This window comes from Falco naumanni, chromosome 4, assembly GCF_017639655.2.
Source record: "Falco naumanni isolate bFalNau1 chromosome 4, bFalNau1.pat, whole genome shotgun sequence".
Lineage (NCBI taxonomy): Eukaryota > Metazoa > Chordata > Aves > Falconiformes > Falconidae > Falco > Falco naumanni.
The window spans coordinates 20,736,995-20,761,047 of NC_054057.1; the positions used below are offsets into that span (position 1 = coordinate 20,736,995).

The 24,053-nt window shown below is 39.2% G+C and overlaps 1 protein-coding gene across 3 annotated transcripts in view; it reads left to right on the plus strand.

Annotated features, from left to right (window-relative positions):
* The window catches only part of LOC121086477 (calcium/calmodulin-dependent 3',5'-cyclic nucleotide phosphodiesterase 1C-like), a 295,806-nt gene that overhangs the window by 261,300 nt on the left and 10,453 nt on the right, over positions 1–24,053 (plus strand). For all 3 annotated transcript variants that reach the window (XM_040590296.1, XM_040590297.1, XM_040590298.1), the window contains 4 exons: positions 4,402–4,522; positions 5,719–5,894; positions 10,840–11,139; positions 14,618–14,692. In XM_040590296.1, coding sequence (XP_040446230.1) covers positions 4,402–4,522; positions 5,719–5,894; positions 10,840–11,139; positions 14,618–14,692 — 672 coding nt within the window. The remainder of the gene's footprint in view (positions 1–4,401; positions 4,523–5,718; positions 5,895–10,839; positions 11,140–14,617; positions 14,693–24,053) is intronic.

Below are 24,053 nucleotides of genomic sequence, written 5' to 3' on the forward strand. Positions count from 1 at the left end.
AGTGAATTAGAAGAATGTGATCTAACCTCAACTGGAGAATAGGAAGTCAAATGGAATAACAAGAAAGAGAACACAGACCCTGAAAATTAGGGAACTGTGACCAGAAGCAGATATAGGGAGAACTTATTAAAGGAAAACAAAAAATTTGAAGTATGAAACGTCTCTCAAAGAACAAGATATCACTGAACCTAGGAAAGTTCAGATTTATAGCTGTGGCTAAGAGCCATTTCTATTTAAAGTTATTTCACTGTTCCTGTTAGTCAAGCCGTTTTCTGAGGGCCCCATCTGAGACTTTTCTGGCTTTGTTAATTTGGACAGTTCAGTCAGAAACTGAACTTGAAAAGCCCTGTGCAAGCCTGGCCCAGTTGCCAGACTTGTAGCGTTTATTCCTCTGCATTGGTGATCCAGAAGAGTGGGAATGTTTGTAGAGCACAGTGCAACTGTGTGTTCTGCCATCAGCTCAGTGGAGGGAAGTAGCAGCAAACTTGAAGTGCTGCAGTCTCAGCTAAAACCGACATTGAGGACTCCTGGCCACACTACACCTACTGCTGTGCTGTGGGAGAAGGTAAACTCTGGCTGGTGTGGAGGGAAGTGCATGCAGAGGCTTCTCTTTCACACCCCTTCTTTCACCTTTCAGATATGTCCCTCACGCCTTACAGGGAAGAGGAGTCGTGCTTCCCATGGGGTCCCTCTCTGTAGAGCTATGTGTGTGCTTGAAAATCAGTTTTCCTTGTCCCCCTCTTTTGTGCTCCTTTGCTCAGGAAGGCCAGTAAAGCCAAGATGCCCCATGTGTCAATCCACTGCAAAATTAATGATGAATTAAACTATCACTAACACAATTCCCCCTTAGAAAAGAAGCTCTCATCAGTAAGCAAAGGCAGCCTTATTTAGTCATGTACTATTTGTCACTATATTTTATTTGTGCAATTTAGTAATCCATTGACATTAATAGGCTACTGTCTATAAATCTTGCCTTCTAACATTATAAAACTTCATTTCTCAGTCTGCTGCACAAATTGGCAGTGTCTTTCTGTAACATCTCCTTTGTTAAATCAAAACCTCTTACATTTTCTGGCTATCTGCTGAGGCAAGGCTTTCAAAGTTGTAGGGTAGATTCTCAGACAAATAATCTGTTCCCATTCACTTATTTACCTGATTAACAGCCTTAACAAATTGTTCCCTGGAATAGTAATTACTACATTTCTTTCCAAAAGTAAGTTCTTATTGAATTCCAAATGGTGCTATTATCTGCAGCAAGCAGCCATCAGTCCCTACAAATAAAAAACCTCTGTCCTTTGTGAAATAATATTCTGCTCTTGGCTCTGTCAAGGACAGAGACTAGAAATCCTGTTTGGGTGGCTCAACTTTTCTGTAGTCACTGGTTTGCTGCTCTAAGTTCACTGCAGATGCAACAGCAGTGAACAAGCATTTTCATTATCAAAAGATTTTCACAAATGGACACTGAAGACAGACTTTTTTCATGCCAATGGAGCAATCTTACAGCAAAAACTTTCTCAAAAGAATGTCTTTCTTGTTGCTTCAGTTTGTGAAGAAATTGTTTAAATTGATAATTTAAAAAACCATGAATATCAAATAATAAGCCTGGATTTGAAAACCTGTTAGTGCCAGTGACCAATTTATCATCTTTTTTCTTGTTCAGTAGAATAAGTGTGGTAAATATTTCTGTACCACAGTGAAGAACAGAAATCAGGAGATTCATGTCCAGAAGTCAGGCTGCTTATCAGAGTGGGGGAGACAAACAAACTGCAAAGAAAAAGCAGGCCAAGACTTGTATTTTCCAACAAGAATATCAGGAGTTGAAGCTTCTTTATATGTCTCAGACTGTAGGAAGCTTGTTTGACTGGAGGTCAGCCTTTGTTGTTATTGTCCTCTTTTGCAGCTGATAAATGTAGCAACATCCATTCATTTTTGTCCTTTGGCAGGCAAGAAAGAAAATTACAACTTCAGAAAAAATTGTATAAAGGTTGATGAGTGTTTGCTGATGATTCTTTACTTTTGTTCGTTTGCTTTTTTGGTGGTGGGCTTTAGGGAAGCTGCCCTCTAGCCAGTGTTTGGCACAGTGGCATTCTCAGATGGAATGAATGAACACTAGGCATATGCCTGGAATCTATCTTCAGCATGCAGTGTTAATTGGTAAAATGTTCTTAGTTGCTGGGGTACAGAAATATTTACCACAATCATTCCATTGAAGAAGAAAAAGGGTGATATTATGGTCATTAGAATTAATAGGGTTTAAACCCCAGGTTTATTATTTGATAGTCAGGGGGTTTTAATTAGCAAAATAAATCACCATATTTAAGTCACAGTGTCTTTAGGTAAGAAAAGAGAGAACACAGAGGGGCAGGAGGGAGGCACTTGGGAATATAGTGTAATTTCCATAATTATTAATAAAGTCCTAAATTTTGTTTCTACAATAGCACATTATGTTTCCCAACTTCATTGTAATCCCTATTTTAAGGTAATACCTGAATATTTTATTTAAGTTATAGGGAATAGAGAACAAAATACCACTTATCAAAGAAAAGTTATCTTATGTCTTTGAGTTTGTTTACCTGTGGTCCCTTGTGCTACCTCTCCCTTTGTTGATGAGATGCAAGACTTCTCCCAGGGAAAACTTGTTTCTTAGTTAGAACTGGACCTTGTGTTTGTGTGAAAATATTGATTATCTCAGGAAGCAGATACCACTACCTCGCTGCTGAAGTTACAGTCATACATCTGATATCAGAGATTTGCATGTCTTAGGGGTTTTAGTGGTGATGGAGTAAATAGCAGTGGTATTTATTACTTGCCAAGCAGAAGTGACAAGATACTGTGGCTTGGGTTTCTTTGGTCATTAAGAGGTAAAATTTCTTTTGAGTGAATGGGAATAGAAGAGACATATAGACAGACACACACACACATATACATAAATCAAATTCTTATCCTCAGGACTCCTGTGGCACACTGAACAGTGTTCTTAGTACAATTTCAATTGTTTTAAAAAAATTGTATGAAGTTTTCTGGGATAATCTGGGTTGTGATCTAGCACACAATTCACACAATTTCCTGTTATGGCTTTATACTACATACATTTCTGATTAGATCCCTGGGAGAGTTCTTTTTTTTTCAAAATTTGAATAGTTAAGACTGTCTCAGTGTTATAGGAGCATGTGATTCAGACGTTCAGATCAGACTGCATATTTTCTCCAGATTTACAGAATGTTATTATGAAATTCTGAGAACTTGCAAGTAACATTTTAATTTGGCTAGGCACGAAAATACACTTAATTACCCATTCTTTTAGAAATTTAGCAAAAATTGGGGGGGTGGGGAATGGAAGTAGAAGGGTGCTCAACTGCTTTGCACTCAGGATGTGGCTCAGAGCATCTGTGAGTTCAGATGCCTGGCCCATGAGGTCTCTTATTTTACTGTTCAGGGTCTGTCATAGAAACATATTGTGATCCAGTCAGAGAAATGATAATATTGTGAATGTATAATTAATAGTTACAATTACCAAATCTTTTAAAATTTTAACAGTGGGAAAGGATCTGAATCCTGATGTGCCTTAGGAGGAATTAAGGATGTAGTTGTTGGTTACATGCAGCATTAAGAAATTTGCTATGTGTAGTGCTAAAACGAACATAAGAAATATCCTTTGCCCGAAGTGAGAATTTAGGGGAAAGTGTAAGGTACTATAAGCTCCTCGCTCTCACATCTTTTCCATGCATTTTGATTTTTCTTCATGGCATGATTTTATGGTCACAGGGCCCTTCAGTCCTTCACAACATTCAAATCTGAGCCATACTGATCTTATTGATCTCTGTCAAACTGTATACTGAAGTAGAAATTATTTGGCCCTTTATTTTTTTCCTTATATTAAAAAATGGGGGAGAAAGCATTTAAATCTGTTTTATTATCAAGAACAACAAGCTGGATGAGCACTGAGGAGAGAATACTCACAGCAACCCACTGATATGCACAAAGAGTCTTGCATGTAGCTGCACATCAGCAAAGCTTACCAGTATTATTGCTGTTATATTAATTTTCTGCTTAAGAGAGTTCATCTTTGAAACGGGGTTTTATCCAAATCCGCTAGGAATTTGGCTTAAATATCATACTTTTCCTATAAAGCAAGTTCTGATGCATCTGTTTATGCTCTAATTTGCCCCAGTTTCTTTCCAGTGTTTAAGTAGGTAACTTTCATGACATGCTATATCCACATTCTTGGTTTAGGCATTAATGTATACTCGGTTTTCCTTTTCTAGTATTTGCCTATCCCTCTTTCAAGGTATATTTTTTTTACTCTGTATTTTAACAGTGTGGTTGTCTGCGATCACTGAAGCAGTGACTCCACATAAATCCTCCTCTTGCCTGCTTGACTCTGCTTGTGTTTCTGCTCAGGTTTCATTGATTTTATTGTGGAACCCACTTTTACTGTGCTGACCGACATGACTGAGAAGATTGTGACTCCGCTCATTGATGAAGCTTCCCGCTCTGGCATGTCCGGGTTCAGGCGTTCCAGGTGAATAACTACATGCCCTGTTCCTTCACTCTGCACATGCCATTGTACCCACCACCCCCTGTTTCCCCGCAACAGCCTATGTCTTCCTTGTGGCTTAAAGCCCCATATCTGCACTGCTGACACCACAGCTCACCTTGTGACATGACTTTGTTGCAGCAAAACTCCAGCCCAGAGGAGGGCAAAAACGGAGGCTGGCATGAACCTGAGCCATGTCTCCAAAGGCAGTGAGCAGAAACCATTGTAGCCATGCAATTGAGTGAACTGTAGTGCTCTCTCCGTCACTAACATCCAAGAGAAGGTAGAGGGAATTGTTGGGAGGCACTCATTTCTTCATGCCAAAAGTATAGATGGGATTGAAATACAAAAGAGGACTGGGAAGTATAAGCACACTTTAGCGGCAGCATTTAGCATTATGTGACTGTGTGAAGTACCACCAGAATTCACCTGAAGTTTGGGTGTAAGGAGTCTTGGCCCATTCAACCTGCTCTGTTCTTGTAGAGAAACTACTCTTTTAGTAGTTTTATGGACAGGGTGTGTCTTAGGATTCAAATGCTGTGAGGCTACTGCTCCCTAGAGTAGGGCTACCAAGTCAGGATTCCCTCTGTCAGGTGACTCTTGGGCTGTTACACAAAAAGCAAGCACCAATATGTTTCTGTGTCAGTTATCTTGGTGCCTTTATTAAAATGTGCACAATGAAGTGTCCATCCTTGAAACACAACTGTAGGGTCTGTAACTGAGTGCCTGATTTCAGCCTCAGCTGAGGTCACCAAGCCCTGGACAGAGGTTGGCCTCCTGTCCTGTGCCTAATGGCTCCCGTTGGTGAATTTTAGGAGACTCCTCTTTTGACATATTTGATCTCTAGAATTGTCTGACTCTCCAATGGATATTTAGGGAATGAAGATACACAACAAAGGTAATGGAAACACTTTGAGTGTTTCTATTTCTTGGGGACTATGGGTACCGAAAAATATGCATGGAAAAGCTGCCCTTTGTTTCTAATGCTGGCTCAGGTTGTGCTGTTTGCTTTAACATCAGTTGCTGTGGGGTGGGAGGGGAGGATGAGGGATTCAGGGTTAGTTTTTGTTTTCCTGGTTGACTCTGTTAAGTTATCTGGACTTAGAGTAATTATTTCTTCTTAGCTGCATTTGTGTGTATGTGATAGTGATTTCTTCTGTGTTTGTGCTCTTGTGTCCCAGCCTGAATAGCATTAGTCCCTCCGAAGTTAAAAAATCAAGTGTCAAGAGCACTGGGTCCGAAGGAAGTGCCTCACTCAACTGCTCCATACTCACTGTGGACTTCAAATGTTTCAAAGCCACTTGGACCGAGGTTGTGCAGCAGAACCGGGAGAAATGGAAAGCGCAAGCCACCAAAGGTAACAGCCAGGCATTTTACTGAAAGAATAAAAATTCTTTTGACCTCTTCTTCAAGCTCTTCTTCAATCAAATTACTCTCCAAGTAAGCACTGTTAGTTTGAAAAACGGTGTTTTCAAACTAGGTCAACGTTGTCAAGGTTGGCAGCCTACAACAGGGCTTTCCAGGTCAACAACCTACACTAAGTTCAGAAGGATAGGAATACTGTGACTCATCTGTGCCTTATAGTCTTCTTACATGGTGTATATGTACGTAATGAAGAGGGATGTGGACAATGGGAGGGAAAAAAAATAATTGTAAGGGAGGTCCCCTAAAGTCATGAGTCACAGTCGGTACAAAAATAGCTGGAACAGTATTTATAGAGATAGAGAATTCTTTGTTCATTTGTAGATATAGAGAATTGTTCACTGTTAAGATTGAAAGAGTTACAGAAGATAGTTCAGGGGAGAAGGACAGGATATTCTGGGTTCACAGCTGTTTTCATATTTCTAGTGATAATTTCGGTAATGAGTTGGGAACTATGCTGCAAATGCTCATGATGTCATCAGTCTGGGAGGGACTGCAACTATTTCAGAAGAATGAAGGCTGTGTTGGTTGCAGGTTGGCCAGGGTTCAATATTGTCATGCTAATGGGGAAAAAAAAAAACCTAACAAAAACCCCTCCAGCCCTTGCTTCTAAGACGGTTCTGGCATTCTTCCCATCTTTCCAGCAATAACAAGGCCCCCACAGCAGTGCTGTGTCCAGTTTTGGCCACTGCAGTTCAGGAAGCATATGGACCAGTTGCAGACACTACAGAGTACAGTAATGCAAATGATGATAACTGTTGTTTATAGCTGAGAAGGTTTGTAGCTGAAAGCAGTTTTCTGAAGACTACTGAAACTGCAGATTAAGAGAACTATTTTTTAATTCAAATACCCTGGGTTGTTAAGAGGAGAAAAAAAAAAGAAAGTTGACTGTAAACTGATAGTAAGTTAGACATTGGTAAATATCTATCTTGGAACTAATGAGAAACATCTGTTGAGAAGGACTTAGGTATAACTGCCCCTTGCCTCCAGGGGCTGGGTGATTGCCCAAGGACTCCTTGAGCCCTTGGGTGATTTACATCAGCTTTGGATCCAAAAAAGGAGGAATGTGTCACTGATTATTATTTTTTTTCTTCATGAAACTTTTTGTGATACAATTTCATCTCTGAACTGAAAACTTGTTACTCGGACCCTTACTTAATGCAGTTGTTGTATTTCATGTAAATGGAAGGAGTTCGATTTTAATTTATTATGTGGCCTTGGCTTCAGGGCTGATGGAAAAATTGGCATAGTTCTCCTATTTGCCAGAGCAGATTGTTCCTCTCCAACTGAAAGGCCTGTCTAAAGGTGCAGGAAAGCACTCATTATTATTCAAATTAAATATTTCTTTATGATTAAAACTTGCCATTCAGGAAAAGCCTTTCTAGGCATTCAGTGAAAATGGAAACCAAAACATAATTCAAAATCTGCTTATTTGCAAGGGGCTTTTTTTAGCCTTTTTTTTTTTTTTTTAATTGGTATTTACTGTTTCACAGTTCTTTGTGGACCAAACTAAAGCTAACCAAATGAGCAAGGCATTTAACATAATCGGTGTCCCACAGTATAGGAGCATTGAGTGAATGAAGCCAATACAGTTAACTGGTTTTAGGAATTTCATTTCAACCCAATACAGTTAACTGGGTTTAAGAATTTCATTTCAACACGTACCATATATACTTGCTCATCTACTAAGGATCTACTAGATAAAAATCCTATATGCAAGAGAGACCTGTGGGGAAATAAATAAAATCTATCTTGCATTTCACCTAAACCAAAGCTATAGAGTAGATTGTAATAGATTTTGGATATTTAACTTTTAAATTTGCTTTGTACCCAGTGACTGCTTTGCATAAAGACATTTTTCTGAATGTGCATATGTAAATGTCAAGTTATGATTCAAGTGGATGTGCACACATTGCTTAACTAATGCTGCTATTGGTAATATGTATTGATGCTGTATTTCATATCCATTCTTTAGAGTATCTGATGATAAGCGTTTGGTTATTAATAGTTTAGCTGGAGAGGAAAATATTTTATTTTAAATTGCCTCATAAAAAAACCCTTCTAGCAGCTCCTGAGGGTAGTCTATGGAAGAATTAGTTATCATTTGAAAGCAGGGAGCTCACCAGTCTGCATTATTAGACATGGAAGCCCTTGAGTAGGTCATTTTATCTTTACCTTTCTGACAACCTTTAGCCCTGAATGGTTGATTTACTGTATGTTTTTGCCAAACTTCATTGCCAATAACTTGGATCAAGGCCTCATTTTATGGGTCAAAGATTCAGAAAGCAGTTTCAGCTTCTGTTCATCTGAATTCATTGACTTTCACATAATTTCTGTGTTTCTGGGTGCATTTAGCAGTACAAACACGCTTTTTTTTTTGCTTTTTTTTTTTTTTTTATCCTAATAGATTTATACAAAAGAATGGTTCAGCATACCTTTGTATGGGCTGGCTGGGAACTAAGGAACTGTTCCTGAACTCCAGAGCCCTTGCATCGAAACTTTTGCTTAGCTGCTGTCTTGCTCCTGACTTGCAGCAAATCTCTGCTCTCCATCTGCCTTGCCTGCCTTAGCCATATGCAGCAGGGCCTGCTGCACAGCAGGAGTTTACATTGCCGACCCCCATCAAACCAGTGTCTTGCAATGCATCAGGAGGCTCTGCCAATAAAAATAAGAATTATTAAGAGAAGACAGATAAAGCATTTAACTGCTGATTGACAGCAAATGGCAGCTGGGGATCAGAAGGGAAGGAAACCCATTGTTATTCTTATTATTGTTAGTGCTGTTATTGTTACTGCTACTAATATTATTAAATTATTTGTAGGATACTGTATTCCCTTTGGTAATGATATTGTCCCTAGAAGCATCAGTGAGCTGTTTTTTTCCTGAGTGTGGTATTTATAGAAAATTTCTTTAACTGTTTGGGCAAAGTAAGTGGGTTTATTACTGATCTCTTTTTGCGTAAAGGATCATCATTAAATAGCTAAAATGAAAAGAAAAAAACCCCAACTGAATAAACAAACACCCTAATGTGCAAAGCACCATTTAGATAAAGTATTTTCTGACACAAATTTTGACAAGAGGCACTCATCCAACAGTGTTGTAGCAAGTCCCAGTCTCCTGAGCCAAATTTCTTTTCTGTGGGTCAGGAGCAAAATGCAGCACTTTTTTCAGATCCCCAAGTGAGAGGAATCTTTCTGTATGCCATGAGACTCCAGGGAAAATACCAACACGCATAGCTGAGCTATTTATGGAAGCTACCATAGATTTCAGGAATTATTAATAAAGCGAGGGAGGCTTATATCTAATTAAATTATATTTTTGTGTGAGCCATAATTTATTAATTTAAAAATTCATTAACTTTAGTTAGCTGCTGGCAAGGAAATAGAGATTGGCATTTTTTATAAAGACAGCTTTGCCCCTTTCTCTTTTGTATCCCGTTGGTACATTTTTCTCAGAACTGGTTCTGATTTACTCATAAGAAGTATTTGACAAGACACTTAAAAATTCTTTTGTAATTTTTATTCACTGGCCAAGACCCTGCTCCTGTAAGGAGCAAAACATCTTTCCTATAGATCTCAAGAACGCTTCCAAAGGACCAAAGTAGACTTTATGCAGTGTTTTGTAGGATTTTCTCATCAGCTTACACAATCTGTCTGAAAACAAGAGATACATCTGTGATTCCTGTCACAATTAAAGTGCAATTAGTTACCCACGATGGGGTAATGAATGGGCAGGATTTTGCCAACCCAGAAATCTTGATTCCAGGCCTAGAGCGGTCACATCTGAATGCCTAGACTCACTGTGGGTATAGATATGCTCTGAAGCTGCGTGAGCACACAGGTTCCAAACTGCGTTGTTGAGCTACTCAGCTGCTTTTGCTGTTTGAATCTCTGTTGATTGTGGAAAAAGGGGAGAAAATTACAGAGTCTCTGCCCAGGGTCTGCATGCACCCAGCCATGTTTATTAGCTGGAGGGCTGTGCTGGGGGACCGTGGTTGTGTCCTGCTTTCCAGCAGGCAGCCACACAGAGCCTTTGCAGCTGAGTCCGTGCTGCACCTGACCTGGGCTAGAAATATAGTGGGTTCAACACCTGGAGCCAAAGTAATTTTCAACCTGTATTATAAATAAGTGTTGCATCAGAGCAAGAGCAATATCTTGAATGGAGGAAACTGGCTTCTCTGTAATTTTTTTATTACTTTTTTTCTGCATAAGACTATTTTGAGATGCTGCTGTTGTTCCACACTCGCTTTTGAATGTATACGTTTGTATGTTTGTGATTGACTATAAGACATTTTAGAATGCAAGGGCAAGTACTATTAGTGATATATTAGTCTTCCAAGAAAGGACAGAGCTATGAAGGATAATAGTAAGTGGAAGGAAAGGGGTTAGGAAGCTGGCACAGGAAGCAACCTGGAAGAAGAGGGGAAAAGGTAGATGTCAAAGAACCAAGAATTTTTATATGCCTGGAGTTACATGGTACAGTATGAGAAAAAATGAATATTGTTTGACTGATTGTTGTGTGTCAAAAATGAAACTAACTTTGGTACCCACAGAGCCTTCAATAGCTAATATCTCTTTTTAATTTGCCTTTTAAGAATGTTGAGGAACTATGTTTTCAAAGGTGAACCTTATATGGTAAAAAAGGACATGCCTATAATATACATTTAAGCCAATGTGGGGTCTTTTTTTCAGAATACTTTCTAAAGTGTTCTGTGCTCTTTTTCCCTTGTTGAGTCAATTCCTACTTTTACCTAAGTAAAAGCTGGTTTTGTGTAAAAAGCTGAATGAGATTTAGATATGTGAGTTGTATCATTCTTATCAAATTGACTGATAATCATGATTTCTTTCCTTATTTTGTTTCTCTCATTGCTGAGGATGCAGAAGAAAAAGCTAAGAAAGAAGCAGAGGAAAATGCTCATCAGGGAGCAGACGAAAAGAAAACAGATGAAAAGGATAAGGATCAGCCAGCTGAAGATGCCACAGCAGCAAAGACAGAGAACAGCAAAGAACCAAATCCTGGGGAAAACAAAAGCGGAGATTCCAATAAGAATCATGTAAATGGGACTCAGCAAACTGGGGTGAACAAACCTGAAACCTCTCAAGGGAAAAACGCACCTAGGACAGATAAGGGAATGGGCTCTTACCACCCAGTGGGAGAAGAGAAACAGCATGTCCAGAATGGTGAGTTGTTTCCTTCCATTGAAACATAAATTCGGCCCTAAAATCAGTATCTCACCTCAGTGATGGGGGAACCTAATGTCCTGAAAAAAGATGTCCTAGGCCCAGAGCCTTTTCCTGGACACTGGCATAGTCACCTTCATATGGGAATCAGAAACTGTAACTTAACTCCCAAGTAGTGTTCTTCCATAGAAGAAGGGGTTCATCTGGTTGGGCAGTTTTGGGGGAAAGAAGAAAAATCTTTTTCATGGAAATAAAGCAGCCTGTTATGATTCACAGACTGAGAAGCTGAAATAAATATTCTTGGTTCAATTAACAGCTTCATTGCTTGGGTAACTGACAGAAGAGAAGCCAAAGTTGCCTTATAAACCCTTTTTAAGGCCAATTAAAGGTGTCTTTGAACTGAGTCTCAGATATAAATGTTTTGGGACAGAGGATTTTTCCCCTCTCTCTGTTTTTCAGATTTATATTGTTTATGCTTCCTTTGTTCAGGTTTTTTGTTGGGTTTTTTTTTGTTGATTTTTTTTTTTTTTTCATTAAGGGAGTCATGAACCTATTTTTGGAGACTTTTTTTTTATCAGAGATTTTATTCCAGTGTTTTAACTTGCTATAGAACTGTGTTAAAATAAGAAACACATTTTGCACCCCAAAAAGTGGAAAAAATGCTTGAAAATTGCATTGAATATAAAGAAAATTAAAAATGATTCCTCTGAGTCACTTGTGTCTTGGCCATTTCACTGCCCTTCTCTCCCCAGCTCCTGCTCCCTGAAGTCATTATCAAAAAATGGCAGTACAGCCGCAGGTGACTTATCACAAACTTGGCTAGTATCAGCCAGTCCAAAATCAGCACAAAACTCAGACTTTGAGGCATCCTTTTAGAAAAAGCCTGAGTAAGCATACAGACTTTGAAAGTCCCAGGCCCAGGCAGTGAATTTAGATGGCAGCAGACGCAGAAATTCTGTTTAAAACATTCCTGATATGATTCTCATGTATTTCACTTGGCTGATGGCCTTTCCCAGTGATTTCATCATCATTACTTTTTTTTTTTTAGATTGGAAGGACTGTGGGGAACAGAGCTGTCACGCTCTGGTATCTATGAGATTTGTCTTCAGACAGTGTTACACGGATGGATAGGAATGGGCCCTCCCCCAGGGAGACAAAAAGGTTGGGGTTATATGAAATCCCAGTTAGACCGCACCAGTCTTTTCTTCTGAAATCCTTTGTTTTACGTGCTTCTAACAATATGGGGGTTAAGCGTGCTTTAGTGATTTTGACAGTACCTTTTTCTGCAATGCCTCTCTGCTGCAGTTGTCAGAAATGCTTTGAAGGGAATTATAATAATTTCTGAAAATTAGAGTCTTCCTCAGGAAAAGAAATTCTGTCTCTTAATTTATGGGAAAAAGCCTTTATGAGGTACAATCATGGCAGAGTCTTTGGAGACTGATGAAATCTTAACATTCATATCTCTGGGTTCACCACAGCTTCCGTTATGTCTATATGTTAATATCTCATCGTAAAGTATTTGCATTATTATTTCTCTGCCTTTGTAATCCCTTTCAAAAAGACCATTATGATCATTGTTCTGCTCTACTTCTGGCAGTATGGCAAGGTAGGTATTACAATACTCAAAAGTCTCCTATTCGTGGGAAGTTATGTTCAATGAAAGTTCAGAAATTGCTTTGTCCGGTGAGTTTAAAGTCTCTCTCAGTCACTCACTGTCCATGTGCTTTCTCTGAGAGATCAGACTGTGAAATAACATATGTGTGGATGCTCATAATCTTTTCCTGCACACACTTAAGAGTCAAACAACTCCTTTACGCAATGGTCAAGTAAAGCATTATTAGCTTATTATTACTGTCAGCCACGTGATGGTGGAGGAAATGCGAGACTTTTGTGCTTTGCTAGAGACATTTTAATGTCATTTCCTGAAGACAGTGTCCTTCTTTTAGAGTCCACCTTCATCAAGCAGATACCTTGACCCTGATTGGAGCTACTTTTAGATCTCTGTTCAGGGAGCCCAAGTCAGTGGCAGTGTGATCAGCTGAGCAGGTTGCGGCTTGTCCTGTATCATCTTGCTTTCATTTTTCTCTCACCCACACAGTTAGCTTAGAAAAAGAATACATGAAAAGTTCTGACTCTGAATGAGAACTGATCAGGACATGTTTTTTCCCTCTTGTTAAATATTTTAAGATTTGAAAACGATTCCTCTTTTATAATACGATGAAACTTAATTAGAAGGAGAGATCGATCTCCTGTCATCCAAGAATAACAAATATTCCAGTGGTCAGGGCACAATGTGGAAGAGGGAGACCTTGCTTCTCTACAATTTCTCTTTTTTTGGGTGGTTCCAAAAATAAATATCCACTGGCCATGACTATTTTGAAGGCAGATCAGATCCTCTTTAACACGTAATGCCTATAATCTTGATCCAAAGGCTGGAAAGTAGCTATAATAACAAAAATAATAATAGAAATGGAATAAGCATCACGTTAATACAGCCCTGTAACATACCTCACATTTAAAAAATTCTAGAGTGAGAATTTTACAGCTTTTTGTGTTGAGGTGTGGGTCAAAAATTCACTACTATTCCTCCAGGGGGAAAAGACAAGCTGCCTGCTCCTATCTGGGCAGGCTGCTGTTGCTTCTCTGGACATCTGAAGGAAGGACACCTTCTTTGCTGCTGTTTGGACACTGCAGTTGAAAGAACCCTATTCTGGTAGAATTCTTCCTTTAAGTTATTCTTCATTGGATCTTGCATTTGGCATTCTCATTCAATGAAGGGATGGGAAGGTCTCCTGTAATCTGCTGTATGACTAATTAATAGATGACAGAAAATGAGAATGACTCTGGTTAACCTTCCTGGCTTCACAAAACACACCCCAACTCAAGTTGCCGTTTTCATTCTGTATCAGCTATTACTCTCCAAAGGCTTTGCTTTGCTGGTTTGCTACGGAGACTCTAAAGCCAGTGATCAATGCTAGGATGATTATTCCCTGATACTGTCATCAAAGGACACCCCAATGAATCTGTGGATATAGGAAACTGGTAAGAGAAAGTAAGACAAGATTATGTAGGACTGTTTGGGATGTTTAAGGTGGTTCTTTAATGCAGAGACTTAAGATGAAGTCTTTTAAAAGCATAAATGTGTCAGAGTCCTAATTTTGAAATTAACGTTGTGCTCAGGTTTTTAATGGCCTACAAACAACCAGAGGAGCACGAGTTTGCTTGTGCATTTAAAAAGGTGTTAACAATTAAAATCAATTTAGAAGTAAATTGTAAAGCTTGATTTTCTGTAGGAGTTGGATACATTTTGTCTGGTGCTTTATTCTATGGAAATCTCTTAATCCAGTTCCTTGTGAATACAGACCTTTTCTCCTAAGGAACATCTCCTTTGGATGTTGCAATTTGATTGAGTTACAGGTATTAATAAACTGCAGTCTGCATTAAAATGCTTACAGTGTTTCTTATTGCTTCTTTTTAGGTAAATTAAAGGAAGACAATAAGTTGGACAAAAAAGATCAGTCCAGTGTAGGGGATGAATCAAAGAGAACAGATGGTAAGGACAACATTTTATTACATTTTGTCACCCATTTTTATATGCAATATACTATTTACTAAACATCTGAAGGTTATTCTAGAATCAAAAAAATGTGTGGTAACCAGAAACAGACTTAACAGAAACAGACATTAGACTTGAAAAGAAGCCATTGGGGCATTCTGGAGGAAAATCATCCTTTTCACATAATGCTTAGCACCACTTAGTTGTTCTGCTGGTAAGGCTTATCCATCAATTTTTGTGGGGTGCCTGCAAGAAAAATCCTGGATTATTAGAGTTGCTTAATAGGAAATGCAGATCTGAGAGGTTCTATTCTTCTGACTTTCTTCGAGCTGTATTCTGCACTCTGTTAGGCCAGGCTGTATGGGAGATGTAAAAAACAGAGCTAAGAAAAACTTTACAAGGTGTCCTTGTTTTTCATGACTGCACTTTATACTACACCAATACAAACACAAAGCTTTCTTGGCTTAGTTGTTTGAGGGGGAATTTGCCAAGCGCTGTCGAACCACAGGTGTGGGAAACAAGCAGGTACATGCACATCAGCATAGGGGTTCTATTACCAATGCTGTAGAAAAGGGATCTTGCTGAAACGTTGTTGGAATGAAGCAATTCCAAGCCATGGGATGGGTTTCTTGGGCATCTGAGAATAATTTCTAATGAGTCTGACCCTAACGTAGAGGTACACAGAAGTTTCAGTAGCCTCAGCAAAGTGGAAAACCAGCTGTAAGGTCTGTGGCATATTTACTCCTTTGCATCTCCTCAGCTATGTACCACAGGGCTCTGAGCTAGTATCTGAACCCACATTGCTCCAAAATCGATGGCTAAAGTATTAGATAGAAAAATAAATTGAAACAAATATTAGAGCTAACATTTTCTTTAGTATGTCTCAGTAAAATCCGCTGAAATACAGCTATTCCTAAATGTGAATAATACAGTATTTTGTTTCAATGGTCAGGAAAGATAACCTCATTGTAAGTACTGCAGTTGTTATACCGTGTTTTCTTTTATTGCTTTCTTTTAAGAAATAACTTAAAGTTCCTATGCTCTAGCAAAATGAGACATAATCAGAAAATGTGATACCTCAACTAAAAATTCATCTAGAAGCATGTATTAATTTCAGACACACAAATATGTACCTTTTTTAAAGAGGGCTTTTAGCAACAATAGGGCAGGAAGATTCAGTTATGTTGTTAAGAGGTGATATTATCTACACGCTTAAGTATCTGTCAGGAAAACAGTCTTGAACAAGTACCATTCACAACACTTTCTGCGGTCATGCAGAAATTAAGCAAAAATACTCAAATAACATGTGACTCTTCAGATGGTTTTGAATATGTGTGGTGCCCCAGAAGAATTAATGGTCAGACTGGCCACTCTCCCCACTGTGGTGGGTAATGGTGGAGCAGTGGCTGTGCTGGAAGGCTGCAGCCCTGGCAGGACCAGAGGGATGCAGAAACACTGGGGCTTCTTTAGGAGGACTCAGGAGCATCAGCTCAGCCAAGAGAGTGGACGCAGGAATCCCTAACTTTGAGGATGAGGTTATATTTGAAGGCCTGTGCTCCCTAAGTCTCAGAAAGATTAGGGACACCTATTTAGTTAGGCTGGAGGGCCAAGAAGTGAATGTTTCATCCTGACTTGAAGGCTGAGAGTGTCAATTTTGTTCCTTGCAAGCTACTAGTCTTTGTGTGGTGTTAGTTATTTGATATCTATTTGTTCTCCTGTAAGCAAATGTTCTGCTCATCCCCTTAAGGAAAAGACAGGAACCTTGGGACCAGTTGATTACAGTGAATAAGCAACTGTAACCATGCAAGGACAATTTGTAGGCTGAATATCTTTCATTCAGATGCTGTAGAGACAGATTATAGCTAACAATCTCATTAATAGAAAACAGGAGAAAAATTGTGAATGCTGTACCACAGAAAGGAAAGCCCTAGGGTGGCACTTCTGTTTTGATAAATGCTACACAACCTGTTGTGTCTATTACTCACTCCCAGAGCAAATCTCCTTACCAGCCACGTGAGGGATGTGGAGAAAGGAACATTATCCATGGATAATACATAGCTGTTTGCAGACTACTGAGATGTTTACCCGAGCATATGCTTTCTCACGTGCCAATACATGGTCTTTCACATGCTGGGGAAAAAAAAGATTAAGAGGGGAAGTTAGAAAGATTGAGGTTACAGCTATAATGCACTCACTACATGTAGTTTTCTGGTGGGTGAAACTCAGCTTGGATTTTTTGCAGGGTCAAGGGTACTTGGGTTTTACAGCCTCTGTTCAGTATGTAGCAGGAGTGTATTTGTGTTAAACAGGTGCCCATTTGGGTAAATTTGCTATAAGGGCTTTAACTTTCACACAGCCACCCATTAGCATCAGCTAGCACCCTGCACCCAACTGAGGTCAGTCTCCTACTGAGGTCAGTCTCCTACTCTGTCCTACTGTGCAGGCGTCCTGCACCCAGAGAAGAAAGCTAGAGTGTATGTTGCATAAATCTTTGCAGGACCTGTGTCCAAGTTGCTTTTTGAGTATATACAAAGGAAGTTGTTGTAGTGTCTTGTTACAGGAATACATGCATGCCAAAATGTCTCTAATGCATTTGCCCTTCTACTACATGGGGAACCAAGTGGCCCGGGACACACAGAATAACTGTCTCATGTGGACATGAAGACGCTGAAGCTGCATGTCTACACTGTAGTCACAGGTGTGAAATGTATCTTCTGTGTCAGAGTTACCTTGAAGCTACCCAAGAATAGTTAAGTGGGCGTGTCTCCAGGAACAGGGATCATGCTGGCTGAGACAGCGAGGAGCTACGTATGCATCCGGCCAGAGCTTCATTCGACTAGTCTACCTGTACCAAAGCCAACTGCTTTAAAGCTGGCTTGAGGATGGCTATGTAAGCTGCAGTCATGCATTAGATTTCAGTCTTAACTGCTTCAAAATCCTGTGCAAGTCTCATGAACATGGGCTAGTCTCCTTCTCATGTTAATCTCATCTTTATATTACTGGCCTTTTTTCTGTGGGAGATACTGCTTTTTAGTTGCTACTGCCCTTTCAGTTCTGAGAAAAAGGTATGGGGCTGCCATTTCCCACATAAAGACACAACCCTGTATTGGGGACATCGTCAGCACAAGTAGTTCATCAAATGTTTCCTGTGGGATAGGACATTATTAAACCATTTTGGAAAACCTGATTTTCCCATGTGAAATAGTTGCTTTTCAACACTTTGAATGGAAAATTGTAAGCAGTCACATGGAAGTAATTTTTATCTACATCCACAAACTTTCTGGGTTTGCAATTTTTTTCTGCTCACAAAACTAACAACAAATGAGAAAATTATTCTCCATTTCAGACTAGATATAAGGAAGAAGTTTTTTACAATGAAGGTTGTGAAACACTGGCTCAGGTTGCCCAGAGAGGTAGTAGGTGCCTCATCCCTGGAAACATTCAAAGTCAGGGTGAATGGGGCTCTGAGCAACCTGACCTAATTGAAGATGTCCCTCCTTATTGCTGGGTGGTTGGACTAGATGACCTTTAAAGGTCCCTTCCAACTCAAACTAGTGTATAATTCTATGATTACCACTTTCACAGGTTATCTCTACCACCTCCTCATTTTTTCCTACTGGGAAAAGATTCTGCAGTGTTAATACAAAGGTTTCAGAGCAACTCTGTTCCAAGGACCAAAACACAGTTTATTCAAACATTATTTTTCAGCTAACAATTACAGACAGTTAAAAGGTTCTTTTTTGTGATTGTCCTGGGAACTTATTATTTTAGGTAACATGCACATTTGCAGGTTATAACACAGTAATATATAGGATATTTTACCTTCAACAGCTAGTACATAGAGGGAAAGCCTAACGTGCTCTGGGTACATGTGATGAGCAATGCTCCCACCTCGTGGTCAAATTGTAACCCTGCGTTTTGACAGGTCATCGTTCCAATAATGCACTCCTCTATGCAGTGCAACGTAATAGAATAGAATAGCATAGATTTAACAGAATATAATATAAAATATGTAGCCTTTAAATATAGAGACTCGATTAAGATTTCATAGCAGGATTACCATAAACTGAGGTTTTAGCTTGCTTTACTATGTTTTTGTTAACCTATACTGTTGCCTAACGGTAGTTACAAGCCTTTCCTACATGTTCTGTACATTGCCCAGGCCAGCATGTAAGGCTGTCTTTTGGTCTTAATTTTTTGTGACAATCATTCCTTGATCAGCAAGTGGAAAACTCCTTCATTATAAAGGTAAAGTACTGGGACTTCATTTCTTTTTGACCCAGCTGTCCCCAAAAATCAAGTGGCAGAGTAGCTAGCACAGAATGTTGTTATCTGAGAATGCCTTTGGTATGGGAACATGGTGCTGTGAAGGAGTCATGATGATGGCTCCACAATTATCCCAGACAGAGCTGAATTAACAAGATTCTTCTCAGCTTCATCTAAGGAGAATGCAGCTTTTTGCAGAGCTGTACAACCATTTAAGAATTGTCTCTCTTTGCAGCCTCCGGCAGATACTATTTCATATGTGTCAGTCTAGCCAAGACCACTACATAGCAATGAAGACTAAATTCTGACAAACCCCTGCTCATTAATTTGAAAATTGTTGTTTTAAATGATGCAATGTTGTTTTAAATAAATTACTCAAGCATTTGTCTATACCGGGGTCCTTAAACTCTTAAACCAGGGGGCCGGCGCGCGGTTGAAGTGGCAGGCAGTCATCTGCAGCTGCTTGGTTTCCCCCCCAACCCCCGGCGGGGGGGGGGGGCAGGGGGTTCTGTAAATACCCGGGGCTGGATTTAGGACCCTGGGGGGCTGTATCTGGCCCGCAGGCCGTAGTTTGAGGACCCCTGGTCTATATCTTCTTGAGAAAGGTAAAAAGGTACATTTCAGGCCAAATAAATAATGGCACCATTTCTATTTCTGCCTCAAAAGATAGGCTGATTTCTCCGTTATTGTCGGAAGCAAAAAGACCATTTCAGTTTGTAAGGCAAACACATTGGGTTCTTCCTTGCTGCCTGAATAGTGCTCTTGATATTATGTGTCAGAATCCAGCAGCAGTGGCAAATTGGAATTACAATAATCTAAGACTACTTCTAAAGACAATTTCCTTCCTTTTCTTACTTCTCTTTATGGTCTGTTATTTGAATTACATTAGAGGTTATTGCCCCAAGTTAGAAATTGGAAGGCATTGTACTGATACCTTCTGGAAAACTTGCTTAAAAGCATTAAGACATTTTGCTATCCAGAAAGACATATTTCACCATAATTTATCTCTGCTGAACAATTGCTCCATAGTAGTGTAATATAGGATAACTGGAGGGGGGGAAGGCTTCTGTGCTTTTTAAGATCCTTTTTGTGCTCTTTTGGAAAAAATGAGTGTGCCTAATTTAGCAAGTGGCACCTGCGGCAAGCTGGAATTTGCATAGACAGATGTACTCTGAAGAAGGTTTTATGCAGTTTTACTATCAAATAGATGAACATGATGTGATGTGATCTTTAAAGCTAAATGCAAAATACATTGTTAGCATCCAGACCTTGGAAACGTTACATCACCGTGGCATGCACGCTCAATGAGAGTACGGGGAATATGTAAAAAGGTACCTTGTATAATTATGCAGATGATTTTGCAACTTGTTGGTTTTGTGAGTGTGTGTGTAAATCTTACAGAAGGCACCTGGTTTTCCTTCGAGACTTTCATGTATCTCTTTTTTAGCCTGCTTTCCATTGTTCAAGCCATGCCAGGTTGTTAATAAGTCCTTGGGATGCTTGATTGCTTTTTGTTTCTACTTTACATGAAGTCACAGATATAATAGCATTTGGCTTGATTTCAGATTTAAGTGACTATTTGGAATATTTACTTCAGATGCACGGTAAATAAAAGAATCACTGTAGGTACTTAAGTAGTTCTTTTGAGTAGTTGATTTGATGGGGATCATTTTTTTTGTGGTTTTTTAAATATAGTTCTGCTCAGAGATAACATATAGCTGTATTACTCCTTGGGGGTAACATCCATGGTCTTAGAGACATGGAGGAATGTGTAACTTAGGCAGCATGTTGTGGAAATTCCTCCTTGATTTTGTACCAGTCAGGGAGTGGAGCTCTGACCTTGCTTCTGTTACAGTCCTTGCCCCATTTAGGATAATTTGCTTGTGAAATGATGTATATAAATTCTCTGCTTTAGCAAGAAGAGAGTCCTTCTTGCTTCTCAGCTACATGAATTTATGTTCAATCCAGTGACAGTCAGGCCTCTTTCCCCATGCAATACTTAGCTCTGAAAGAGAAACAAGATCATGTCTGAAGGGAATGACTGAAGGGGAGGAAGAATATGAAATGGCTCCTCAAAAGTGGTTGATGACCTTTAGCTTTCATCTTACCCCTTCCCCATGGAACAACTAGCTTCCAATTTGAGCATGCCAGCTGTAGGTACCTTACCAGATAGGGACTCTGACAAGTAGAAGTGTTATGAAGGAAGAAATCTCAATCAAATGTATGGGAATACAAATGTAAAGACTGCAGTCTACAGATTGCCAGCTGGGTACATGGTGGGTGCCTTCATGCCTTTTGCTTTGTGTGCTGGACCTCCTGCATGGTCTGTCCCTGGAGGTAGAGGCAAAGGGACATCAGTCCTCTCCAGCTTCTTGGGCTGCAGTTCTGTACCATCCAGTCCAGAGAAGCTGGACAAAGAGAAGAGAGAGTCAATTTAGAGGTTAGTTTTCTGAAACTCCTATCTCAATAGTAATCTCTACCAATTATTATTAATCAAGTCATCACTAGGCAATTCATTCTTTTCTCTCCTAAAACACCGCTTTGCTATTCTTAATGTCAAAACCTGGGACATGGAGGCAATGGTAAATGTAGAAGAAACTAGCAAATGGTGCTAGTTGAAAAATGCTATCTTGAATCAGGCTAAAGTATCTAGGAATTTAAGTCTAATTCAAAACAAGTGATTGTCAAAAACTGAGGAGGCACTGAAAAAAATCTAGAATTGGAATATTTCCTTTGAAATGATGTTTCATATTTTAGCCAGCTTTAAGTAAATGATAAAAATAATTTTTTGTTTGAGTTACTTGCAAAGCTCAGCTTGATCTTTCATTTCCTCTCCACCCCTCTCCTCCCAAAAAAACCCACTCCCCAACAATCCTTTTTTTCCATGAAAGAAAGAAAGCAATTACTTGCATCTGACCCAGAGCTAAGAATTGTCTTTTTTTTTTCATTTCAGTCAGTCATTCAAAGAAGTAGTTATTCACTGAGTGCTAATTACAAAATTCCGATTCATATACTTGGCTGAAAACTTTGTTAATATCGTTTATCCTTCTGCCTATGGCAGCTCATCCCTTTTGTGCCTTGAAAAGCACTGGGGTTTTTTTTCCATCCACAATGGAACAAACTCTTTATGAAAACCATGGTCTAGCTTTTACCCCAAAAATGTTCAGACCTTTGAATTGTGTTTATCAAATACAGGATAAGCTTTTGCACTTATTCCTGTAAGTCACTTTGCGTAGTAAGTATCTAAGTTCTTTCATATATGTTTTACTGAGGAAACTCAAACCTTATTTGGTGTAACCAAACTTTTGCCAATGTATTAATTGTGTTTTTCTCTGCTGTTATGTATATCCATAATATGCTGGTAAACAAACAACATATATTAAAACAAAGTTAATCTCTTTCTTCCATCACTGATGTGATCTCAGGTCAAGTGTAATTCAAGCTGTCATGGAAACATAAAACTCAACACCAGTGTGAACAGGACTAGAAATTGTTTGATGTCACGAACGTTTTAGAGATAATTATGTGCCAAAGCTCAAAAATCAGAAGACCTTCTATGCTAATGTCATTTCTTCTCCTAACAAAATGAACGTTAAGCACTTGGATATCTGCTAAATTAGGAATGATGGTATTTATATTCAATTGCAAAACAAGTATTCAAAGCTTTTTCCCAACAGCATTTGTTCTTCTTTTCCCTTGCTTTAAACAGGACACAGGCAGCTTTGAGTAACATTGTCTTCTTTGGAAAAAATAATCACTCTAAACTTTCTCATCCATTAAAAAGATAACAGATATGAATTAACTTATAACACATCTTTCTTCATTTCACTGATCTTCTGAACTTTGTTTCTTAGGCCTCATTCATCTCTGGTGCAACAGAAGCAAGAGAATAGCATAAATATGCAGAATTTATTTCTTTGTGGTCTTAGTTTTGTTTGAAAAAGGCTTTTAAATGTCTTTAGTAGGAGACAGAATCATCCAGTGCTGGGAACTGAGCACTGAGATTTTCGACATCTTCATTTTATTCTGAGTGCTAGGAGTAGCTCTAGCAGTGCTTTTCAGATGGGGACAGGTTACAACCGAGCACACTTTAGCATTTCAGGAGAGACAGGAAAGACCCAGCCTTTTGGGAACAAGCTTACAAAATCAAAAGGTCACTCCTGCAAGATGCTGAGTGAGTCCACAAAAGGAATTAAAAGTGGCAGATTTAGTGATCTGCCCCGCCAGCTGCAAATACTTGCATCATTTGTAGTAGTAAGGATAACTACCCTTTTGATTATGGGTTATCTGAGACACATTTACTCAGACTATTATTTCCCCTCATTTTGCATTGCATCAGTAATTATTCTGTTACCAATTGCTAAACAACAATTTGTCGTTTCTGCTGTTATTTCACCCAGTGCTTGTATGAAGCAGGTTGCTGAGTGAGAAGAGTTTGGAACAGTCTTATCCTGAAAAGCCTAAGCTTTTAATAAGTGAGGGTGGAGGCTACTTTCAAACACCATGTCAGCTTTCCTAGGAAAGCTTGAACCACCATGCTGGGTCAGACTAAAAGTCCCTTTAGCTCTCCATTACCTATGTGACAACATTCTGTAGCAGAGATCTTAATGAACAAAGAACAAAACCAGAGTGATGCCTCCCCTCTGCGGCTTTCTGCCTTCCCAAGAGCTAAGGCAGAGGTCAAATCTTTGACTTGGATAGCCTCTGATGGATTTTTCTTCCATTACTTTGTCTAATTATCTTTAGATCCCTGGTGCTTTTTTGTGTACTGGGCACTGAAGCAACACAATTCAAAACTTACTTAGGCATCATATGAAAATTCACATCTGTTTGTTGGTTTCAAATTTACTGCTTGATAATTTCATTTCATAACCCCCATTTTGGACTATGAGAAACAGTAATTGCTCCCTATTCACATTCTTAGTGCCACTCATAATTTAATTTACCTTTTATTAGATTCTTTCTGCAGCTCTCCCTTTCCAGGCTTAAAAGTCATACCATGCATAAACTTTGTGTATTTAACTTTCCTTCAAGTGCAGCCCTTCTGATTTCTGCTGTTTATGTTAATACATAACACTGACAGCCTGTGTTG